This window comes from Alexandromys fortis, unplaced genomic scaffold (assembly GCF_014885135.2).
Source record: "Alexandromys fortis isolate MF-2015 unplaced genomic scaffold, M_Fortis_MF-2015_v1.1 scaffold_23, whole genome shotgun sequence".
Classification (NCBI taxonomy): Eukaryota; Metazoa; Chordata; class Mammalia; order Rodentia; family Cricetidae; genus Alexandromys; species Alexandromys fortis.
This window is the reverse complement of record NW_026067907.1, coordinates 15,991,521-16,003,035: the sequence shown is the minus strand read 5'-3', so window position 1 is coordinate 16,003,035 and position 11,515 is coordinate 15,991,521. Positions and strand designations below refer to the sequence as shown.

The 11,515-nt window shown below is 33.3% G+C and overlaps 1 protein-coding gene across 1 annotated transcript; it reads right to left on the bottom strand.

Moving 5' to 3' along the window:
* Positions 1-8,415: 8,415 nt before the first annotated feature.
* Positions 8,416-9,387, bottom strand: LOC126497800 (olfactory receptor 10AG1-like). Its single transcript, XM_050135972.1, has one exon. It carries the CDS (start codon positions 9,385-9,387, stop codon positions 8,416-8,418), a length of 972 nt encoding a protein of 323 aa, XP_049991929.1.
* Between the last annotated feature and the right edge of the window lie 2,128 nt (positions 9,388-11,515).

Here is an 11,515-nt window from a genome sequence, read left to right as displayed (position 1 = left end):
GCTTTAAAATGACGCAGCTTTTTTTCTCTGCTGCTGTTGCTGAATCAGGAATCTCTCTACAGCATGCCACCAACAAAACAGCAAAAATCTGTGTTAAACTCTCTCTCCCTTATTTTTAAGCCTTCTCAGGTTTTTAAGTGGATTTAGCCCATCACGTCTGGGCGCCATCTGTTGTAATTAGGAGCGGCAGGGCTGCGTCCCCGGCACCCGGCCGCCCACATGGCTAGTTTATACTCAGAAATAATTACACGGAAACTGTATTCTTTCAAACACTGCCTGGCCTGGCTAGGTCCAGTTTCTTATTGGCTAGCTCTAACATATTGTTCTAACCCATTTCTAATATTCTGTGTAGCCCACGAGCTGGCTTACCAGGGAGGATCTTAACCTGCATCTGTCTGGAGCGGGAGCATCATGGCGACTCACTCACTCAGCTTCTTTTTCCCAGAATTCTCTTCTGTCTACTCCACCTTGTAATAATAAAGAAACTGCCTCGGCCCTCATAGGACAGAAAATTAGGTAGGTGGATGTCAATACTGTAATTTGAAATAATGCAATGTCTCAATATGCATATTGCCTATGTGAGCTTACTGAGCTAGTATATTAAATAAAATCAAAGGTAGGGAAAAAGGTAGATAAAAGCAAACACATTCACATACATAAATGTCTTTATTACAAAAGTGTCTAAGCCAAAGTAGAAGGCATACTAATATGTTTAAAATTAACAACCATGAGGAGTTGTTTTTCCCCCATAGGTTACATGCACATTTCAATGATTTTTATTCCATATTTTCAAAATTAGTACACGAGTTATATATTAGGAGATCTGATATCAAGAACTTATACTTGTAAAAGTGGTAAATACAATAGAAAATGATTTCTTGAAGAAGTAATTAAAACTTAAAAAATCAGTTACTGTGATTCATGATAATGTCTTTAGTGACCTTGACAATAATCTCTCCTGCATTAGCTTTCACATTTAAAAGGATTTCATATTTTGTTCTCAACTGACTTAATAATATAACCTGAAACCTAACCTTAAAAAAATCACAGGGAAATATTAATTTGATACATATCCAAAGTAGAATTGCATAGAATAAATTCCTCACCTTTATAAACTGGCATAGGACAAATAATGATGAATAAACTTAAGTATTAATTTGTTTAAAAAAAGGTTAATCACCTTGCATTATATACTACAGACTGTATTGTTTAATTAGGACACTGTCTGTTCTGGGAATAAATTCTTTCCCCAAGTGTCTTTGTAAATGAAGGGAATAGGTTTCCCCAAGAATCCAAAAGCTCAACAAAAAACAAAACAAAACAATAAAGAAGATACACTTGAGCAAACTACTCCTTTTATTTTTTTTTCTTTCTTTATTTATTTATTAAATATTTCTGTCTCTTCCCCACCTCCGCCTCCCCTTTCCCTCCCCCTCCCCCAATCCATTCCCCCTCCCTCGTCAGCCCAAAGAGCAATCAGGGCTCTCCGTCCCGTGGGAAGTCCAAGGATAACCCTCCTCCGTCCAGGTCTCGTAAGGTGAGCATCCAAACATCCTAGGCTCCCACAAAGCCACTACATGCAGTAGGATCAAAAACCCATTGCCATTGTTCTTGATGTCTCAGTAGTCCTCATTGTCCGCTTTGTTCAGTGAGACCGGTTTTAACCCAGGCTTTTTCAGACCCAGGTCAGCTGGTCTTGGTGAGTTCCTGATAGAAACTACTCCTTTTAAATAACATATTATTCTATTTTGTGAATATGAGAGCCAGGAATGGGATGTATGACTGCCACCACGGTACTTGGATAGCTGAAGCAGGAGAACTGTATATTTAAAATCAGCTAAGGACTCATAGTAAGGCTTTGTTTCTAAGCAAATAAGTATAATAATTAAGTAAGTCAAAGAATGTTTTCAGTTCTCAAAAGAAGTAAAAAATGAGAACATCAGAAATTGGTAGTCTTTTTATTAAATTTTAATCATTTATTTGAATGGTGAATCTTGTTTGTAGTCTAGATGGACTGGAGTTCCCTATGGAGGTTTGTCAGGGTTCAGAAGTGTGATGATCTGTCTGCTCCTGCTTCCCAGTCATGAGAGTATTGGAAAGCAGCACTGCACCTCAGTGCAAAGACATTTTACATATTATATTAAGAAATGATAACAAATTTCCAGATTTACAATGCAGCCATGGAGTGACAGTAAATACACAAGAGGTTCTGCATCATTGGCCAGGACTGAATTCTGCAACACATCTCCCAGATCTGAACCCTCATTCATCACACTCTCTTTATGCTCCAGAAATTATAAGAAAAAGAGGAAGAAAAGAAAGGCTCATTTTTGCCCTAGGTTGTGTGAATTGGGTGTTGTGCATAATCTCCAGGAATCACTTATCTAAAATACACAAATAATGACATCTATGAAGATGAAAAAATACAGTGATACTTCATTCTTTACTACATATAGAAAACTAAGATTACTAATACATTAATCAGCAAGTGTGTTCAGCAGTCCCAACCCAAAATTCCACTTACTTCCTGCTTTTGTTCCCCAACAAGGAACTCTTAAGTTAGATCTTAAAGTAATATAGCTGATTTTGTAGACTCCCCAGATACGTCCTTCAAAATGCATATAGAAGTGTAAAAATATAGTGGAGAAGAATACTAAAAAACAATCATAAGATCCTATACTAATAACACGGACATAATATTTTAAAGAAGAGAAATGAAAATAAGGACTTTAGAATAATGAATCTGTATCATATCCCTTGTAGGATTTTATATATTCTTACAGTTTTGTGTAATATCTTTATTTTAATTGTAGCCATTAAAATATTAGTGAAATCCCAAATAATAACTATTATAGTTTAAATTCAAAACACTAAACAATGATGGTGAGAATTTTTATTTTTTTAAAAAATACTTTTTATTTATGTATATAATTGCATGCCTGTTACACCATAGATGGCAGAACAGGACACTTGAGTTTGTGAAGGTAGAGTCACAAGTGGTTGTGAACAGGCATTATCTCGAGAGCAGAAAGATTCGGTAACTGCTTACACAGCACCTTTCCAACTTCTGATAATAAACTAAACCAACGTAATCATAATGACAATTTATTAATAGAAGTGCAAACATAAAAAGTGACATGCAGTTGTAACTTTGGATATCAATATGATGATTTCTCAGAAAATTATGAAACAACCTTCCTCAAGACCCAGGGTAGAGACTGGGGCCATAAGAAGCAAAGACACTGACTCTCATTACTCTGTGTAGCACTTCAACTTTGAAACTCCCCACTATTCTGATAAATACTTTTAACTTCACATTTTAAAAGGATTATCATGATCCTAAAATTAGACAATCTTAAAACTTATACTAGGGTGTTGTGTTTGCTTATCATAATAAATATTCTTCACAGAACTTGGGTTTCATCTATAATTCTTCTGTTTGTTATCAGTGAGAGAATAAAATGCATTTCATGATTTTTATTAGTGAGAGGAAAATAAAGTAATATCAAAGTAACACTTATTAAACTGATTCTTTGCTATGTTTCCCTTCTCATTTCTAGATAATTTATTGATTCATTATTTTCTGAGAATGCATCACACTGCTTATTAAAACTTTATTTGATGGTCTTATCAAATTACTTTGCTGAAAACAATTTTCTTTCCAACCATCTTTCATCAGAATTGGGGTTTTTGTACATTCAGGATGAGTATTTTTGTACAGCAGAAAAAAATCTCATTCACTGCAGCAGCTAAAATGATACTTTTACAAACCTGATGGATGCTTCCTAACAAATTTCATCTGAGATGGTCTCAGACTATTCATTTGCACCTATTCTCCTTTCATCCCTTCAATATGATGTTTTTGACCTTGTACAGAACAAAAATGTTTAGTAAGAGCATCACCATGGGGGCCGGAGAGATGGCTCAGAGGTTAAAAGCACTGACTGCTCTTCCAGAGGTCCTGAGTTCAATTCCCAGCAACCACATGTTGGCTCACAACCATCTGTAATGAGACTTTGTGCCCTCTTCTTGACAACAAGCATATAGACAGACAGAACACTATATACATAATAAATAAATAAATCTAAAAAAAAAGAATCACCAACATAGGATAGAGTTCTATTAAGTGTGGAGTAGTTGAATTCTATTCCACTTTCCTCCACTGTGTGAGTTATATACTGTAGTTGTGAGTTATATACTGTAGTAGCATTTGGCCATAATATGCTAAGCCCTCCATTGACTGCACGATACTAAAACTATTTAAGACTTTCATGTCAATTACATGACTTTGCACAGGAAAACAATAAAACAAATGAACAAACAAACCAACAAACAAAAAACACGCTTGACATAGCCAAGTCATATGTATTTCTACAAGTGTTATTTAAATTTGTTCTCAAATGCTGCATTTAGCTCTTCATTTTCTAAGTATTTCATTCAAAATATTTTATCATGATTTAGTCAAAATGACATTTTAAAAATTCAGCCCTTTGTTTGACACTCATCATGGTAATGAGAATCATCTACCTTTAAGGAAATTATAAATAGAACCGTCTTTAGATGCCACACCCAGAAATCTTGTTTACATTTTTTTCTGTTCTACTGCTCTCCTAAATGGGACTCCAATATTTTGACTCCACAAGCAAACGTTTTGTTGAAGTTTTCTCTGTGCTACAGTACACAAATCCTAAATGACAGGCAAGGATTTTACTACTTCATTTGTGATTTTTCTTTCTTAAATGGTCCTGTGTTTTGCTCATTATTCTGTTCCGCTGTGAATCTAACAGACTCTCTTTAAAGACAAGTAAAACCTTCCTATATCATTGTTTTTAAGTGAATATGATTAAAATGTTTCATCCCTATAAAGTATTTCTTGACCTACTTAAATTTGATTTAAGTTGTGCAACAACACACTTAATTACTAAATGACATTTGGAGCCACTGGTTTATCTTCAGCTCTTGAGAAGAAGAAGCTACGAAGAGGACAAATTCACTCACTGTACTCTTGATAAAAGATAAATAATAAATAATTCTATATATATATCCATATTATGAGTCTTTATTGTATTAGATTTTATTCTAAATTATATTTTACATTTTGTTATTTACTCGAATGCTTAAAATATCAGAGCAGTAAGATGAAATTATTTTAAAAATTACATACAAAATTCTTTTCCATTATTTTAATAATCATCTCCTAATGTTGATATTTAAATATGAGTCAAGCTATTTATGAACTTATTATTTTTCAAGAGTAATTTCTGCCAATCTGTGTAGAATTATAAGAATTATAATTTTACCTATATTTATCAGCTTAAAATAATAATAACAAATCTGATATTTAAACTTTAAATACCTCCTTAACATAAAATAGGCCAATAATTTTTAAGCGTTTATTGTACTGTCAGGACAAGGGTGAGAGTAAGTAGAAAATGGTTTCTCTGTGAATAAGTTCTTTCCCTATACTGCATGCTAATTGAAGAAGAAAGCACTTTGTTTTCTTCCTCAAGGAATTAGTCACATGAATTTAAAGCCACAGAGAAACCCTGTCTCGAAAAACAAAACTATATATATATATATATAAAGAAAAGGGAAAACAAAACTTAACTAAACTACTCCTTTTTATAAATTCAGTTTTGTTTTTCAGTATTGAGATAAAGAAAAAGTTCACACTGAAAGTATCAGAATTTTCCTATTATATTAATGCATGAGCATGTGTTGTGTTGTGTGTGTGTGTGTGTGTGTGTGTGGTGTATGTGTATGTATTATGTGTGTGTTTGAGATAGTATCCCTGTATAACAGTATAATACTAAATCTGGAACTCACTATGTAATCCTGCTGGTCTTAAAATTCTATTATCTTCTAAAACCTGGGAACAGTAGCTTGTGATTACCTGGAGTAATCACTGGTTTTTCTTAAGTGAAATAAAGAAAGAATGAGAAGATAAGTATNCGTTATTTATACTTACATTTGCCATGAATATAAGTAGACATGTGATGTGCCTATCTTTGTACAAATATATTCTTACGTATATAGTTCTGTCCTTTTCACGAATTTTATATAGTTTTTTTATTTTCTCATGAAAAAATATTTTATAAACAACTTGTCAATATTCATTAAAAACTAATTGCTAATATTCCTAGAATATTCCTTCATTTTTATTATTTCAGATCAATAACATTTATTTTATTGAATATAATGATGTAACATGCAGAATTATTTACCTATAAACAAACCTGAATCATACTTAATACATATAGTCATCTCTAATGAAATTACAAACACTAAAATGAGATCTTTAAGGTTTTATCAACGCCTATAAGTAGCACAAAATTTTCTTAATATGCCTGAGAATCTTGGTAAGAGTCTCAGCACTGAAACATCAAACAGAGTCTCAACACTGAAAAAATATCAAGCAAATAAGAAAACCTTAGGCTTTTATTTATGAACCACACTATTTGTACAGTCATTTTTAAACAGAACTAGATACATGTGCAAGTTCAAATTTTGTGCATATCTTTTATCTTATATCTATTATCTGCTGTATTCCTCAGCTTTCTGTTACGATAGGGACCATAATCCAAAGCAAATCATGGAAGAAAATGTTTTATTTATGTTATGTTCATTTAACATCCTATCAATCAAGAGAGTCTGGTCAAACATTTAAGGAGTAAGCCGGTGAGGCGAGGTTCTTCTAAAAAGAATATTTCCTCTTGTCTTGGTCATAAAGCTATACTGCTATAAAGCTCATGTCCACCAGGCTGAGAATAATACTGTCCAGAGAAGGTTAGGACATCCTGTATCAACAAGAAATTAAGGAAATGTCCTACAGACATGAACAGAGTCCAAACTTACAGAACCAACTTCAACCAACTCTTCTACTAGCTACACAACTCTAGATTAGAGCTAGTTTAAAATACAAACCAATAAATCTATACAATTAAAAATAATAAATACACTCACCAATAACTTAAATTTATTTTGAAAAAGAAAACAACATGAGTCAAGCCATTCCCAGTATGCATTTCTTCTGCTGCCTGTGGTATGAAAATGGGGCTCTGAGTCCTCTGTAACTAAGGATTCTAACTAAATGGAACAATAAGCCAAATTAAATGCCTTTATTTTATAAAAAATATGTATTTTTGAAAGAGAATATTGTACAAAAATGTATGTGTACAATTGGAAGAGCCAGTTATTTGATAGAGCATAGAAAACTTTATCTTAATGTATACAAATGAAATTTTTCTTGGAAATAATTACAATTGATAATAATTTCTTTATAAGAAACAGATGTCATAAAATTAAACAGAATTTTTTTAAATCCTAATACAAGCAAATACAAAGCTGTATCTGCCAATATGTTAGGATGAATTCGAGTTAATTCTTTACATAATAATTTCTTCAGTGTCATTATGACATGCTTGTTACTTGGAGATAATTATGGGAATTCCAAAGTTTACAGAAAAAGAACTTAATAACTAGCACAATAACTTCAGAATATTTCAGAAAAAAGACATTGGCCTAACATATAGTTGATGGCAATTTGAACAAACCAACATAATTTTACTCTAGTAAAATATTATTAAAAGAAAGAGAAGCAAGGCAATAACATGAAACAAAGAAAGGTCAGTTCATTCACAAAACTGTTCACACACAATGAAGTATCACATAGGATGTCACACAAGTGTCTGATTAGATAGAGAGAAAAATGACAAAGAAATCATTTAGCAAGGCTTAAAAGTTTTCCCCTCTAAGATTCCATTACAGGGTTCAATTAAAGACACCACGAATAGCTAAATGGGGGCTAAAAATCTGAGGGTGAAGATCTATTCATAACAGGAATCATCTGTTCATGTTTATTCTTTCTCTGCTTTCTAATTTCTATCAAATCTCCCTTAATCTCTTTTGTTTTACATTGTTCTTTGTTCTACATTGTTCCTCACTGCCCTACCCATTACACATGTTCCTAGTCAATTATACCCTTAAAACTAGTACTTGCCGAACCTACCAGGTGCCAGGGATGGAATTCTTTTGCCCCACAGGAAATTAGATAAAGATTTTCACACAAACACACACACACACACACACACACACACAGAGAGAGAGAGAGAGAGAGAGAGAGAGAGAGAGAGAGAGAGAGAGAGAGAGAGAAGAGACTGCTTAACTGAGAAAGATAGTTAAGAAAGGAATTAAATCATCAGGGAATTTTTAGCGGGGAGGTTAGTGTGCTACATTATTTTGTGACAGATAAAAGAGCTAAAATGTTTATTTTCAGTAAAATTATGAATAGGGCACAGAATGTTTAAATCAGCACCTCAGTTCTTTGATGGGAGGTAAGTATTCATGGACGAAGAAGTAGTCTGTGGCACTGAGGATAAGATGATCTCTATATGACAGGAAGATAAATAAACTACTTTAGAAATTAGTACACAAAAGTTTGCCTTTTTTTCCAATTAACAATTTTCTCAATGCAGCAATCACATCCTTGTTCCTGAGGCTGTATATCAAAGGATTGAACATGGGAGTCACAATGGTGTAGAACAGAGAAAATAGTTTGTCAGTTTCTGGAGAATGTGTGGACTTTGTTTTTGAGTAAGTAACAGCAGCTGATCCAAAAAACAAAAATATCACAAGCAAATGGGAAGAACATGTGGAGAAGGCTTTTGTCTGTCCTGTGGCTGTTGGTAACATCAGAATGGTGGCAATGATTTTGCTATAAGAAGCAAGAGTCAACATAAAAGGAAAAGCAGCAAAGAGGATAGCCACTAGGTAGACAGACAACTCATTAATAAATGTGTTTCCACAGGCTAGCTTGAGAATGGGAGGTAAGTCACAGAAGAAGTGGTTGATTTGGTTAGAACTGCAAAAATGAAGAGAGAATATCTGACAGGTTTGTCCTATCTGGACTGGGATGCCGCCGAGCCAGGAGCCTGCTGCTAGCTGAATGCACTTGATTGAGTTCATAACCAGGGGATAGTGCAGAGGATTGCAGATGGCCACATAGCGGTCATAAGACATCACAGCCAGAAGGAAACATTCAGTGGCTCCCAGCATAAGGAAGAAGCATGTTTGTGTGGCACAGGCCAGCTTGGAGATGTTTCTATTCTGAGTACCGATGTTGTACAGAATTCTAGGAAGAGTGACTGACACATAACAGATTTCCAGAGAAGAAAAGTTTGCCAGGAAAAAATACATGGGCTTGTGCAGTGAAGGATCAATTCTGGTTATCACAATTATGAAGCCATTTCCAATTAGGATAATTAAGTACATTATGGAGAACATACCAAAGAGAAACCCCTGGAGGTTTGGTAGGTCTGAGAATCCCAGAAGGACGAATTGGGTGACTGTGGAAGCATTGTTCTCTTTCCTGCTCTCTGTGAGATCCATGCTTAGAGATGATACAGTTCAAAGCAGAAGTCACGTTACTGTATTTGGTTTTCTTATATTGCATCTAAGTTACAGGTACAACAACTTAAAACTTCCTAATGTTTCTAAAGGAATAAAAAATAAACATGTACATCTTACATATTTTCTCAAATAATGGGGAAGTGTATCACTTGCCAATCAGGAGCAGCAGTAAAAAAAAAATCAGGATTTTTTGTTAATTTGTACTGTTTGCAATTTTGGACATCTGGAATAATTATACTTGATATTTTACTTTTCAATATTTGAAATGCAAAATTTGAATTTATATTATTTATCATATAATTGATATTTTATGTCTACCCAATATTTTTTCATGATTATTAGGTTGTGATTAATTTTAAAAAATTAAATAATACACAAGCAAGTTTTCAAAAAGGTATAAAATGTTTAAGGGATAATATATATTATTTCAGCATCATTTCCCTTTTGGTTAGATTATTTTTGTTTTCAGGCTATTTAATACACTTAGTAATGAATTGTGCACCAAATATTATATGTAATTTAAAATATTTAATGTAGTTTTTGTTTTTAGTTTATAGAATGTGAAAATCAACCTCATATTTTTTATACTGTTTTTAAAGTTTCTCTACTTAAACTAGGAAGTGGAAAAAATACAAAATATTAAGACATTTCTCTCTCAGTATGCTCAACGTTCAGAAGCTGTCCCACACTTTCCCCATTAGCACACATGGTGAGGGAAATGTACTGAAGGGGGTACAACTCTCTATCCTGAATAATTCTAGTGTAGCAACATAGAGTTCACTTCCTATTCTCTAAGTCATTCATACCCACCTCACATATATGTATAAAACTAGTCTGCTCATTCCACTCTTTCATTACAAGCTTCTGTGGGTTTTGTGCTTGAGAATGCTGCCGTTCATTTCATTGTGTATGTCTTATTTGCCTTTAGAACAATAACTCTTTTTAAACTCTTTTGCCTTGTATCTCTTGCTTTTCATTATTTCATTATAAACCGTCCCAACATTTCCAAACTTTTTGAAGTATTTTAGAGCCCTTGAAAATCCAAAATGCTTACATATGGTACTCATTCTACCCTTGTCTTCCACATACAAATCCTCTATCGACTCGTGCATACATTTAACTGTACTCAGTAGTAGGCACCTTTTCTCTTACTGTATGTGGCCACAGGTGTTATGTAGGATTTACAACCATCATCCACTCTGTCAAAAAAAATCTGATTGTCTTATTTGCCTCCATGTGTCAAAAAATTTCAGGTTCAGTAATATATGCACGAAAAGATAAATCAGCAAAGTTACTGCTAAAGGAATTTGACTTCCAAGTTGTGTTTTCACAGCGTTAAATATTTCTGGTGTTCAAATTTCAGTCTCAAATATAGTTGCAAATTGGGAAGGTTTGAGCCTTACTTGGACTTCCTAAAGAATTTTTGACAAGAATAGGAATAAGTAAAAAAAAATAATAAAATATAAACTTGTTATAACTGAAACTCAAAACATATAAAAACTTTTAGTAAAAGTTGGCAGTACTAAATTGTCATTTAATGGTCATAAAATTTGTTTACAAAGATCTTTTCTTCTTCATTACACCACATAAACACTACATAATACATTGTGCCATGCTTCCTCACCTAATTTTCACAATCTAGTACTATATACATAGACACTGACAAAACCCTACAGCTAGATCATTTTCTTGAAGATCACTATGGTTTAAGCAAGATCTACTTGACAAATATCGCCATGAAAGGTGCCATTGTCACAAAATAAGAAATGGATAAGATAAAATGTGCCCTTTGCTTTGGTTTTATTGTGTTTGATTGTGTGATGTGGGAAGCAGGTGTGGCATACAGAGTCTTTCCATATTGCAATATGTTTTGTGGAATTTCACACCATTGCAATGAAAATGTCTGTTTCTGAATAGAAATACTTTAAAAATATTTAAAAATACTTGTTAAAACAACATTGGCAGATGTTTTGCTTTTCTACTTGTACAGAAATCTTATTTCTGTTTTAATTGGGAAGTATCAACGTTACTTTTGTAAGATAATATCATCAATGTATGTTGTATTCATATATGAAATTTCCAACTAACTAATAATTGATATAAATAA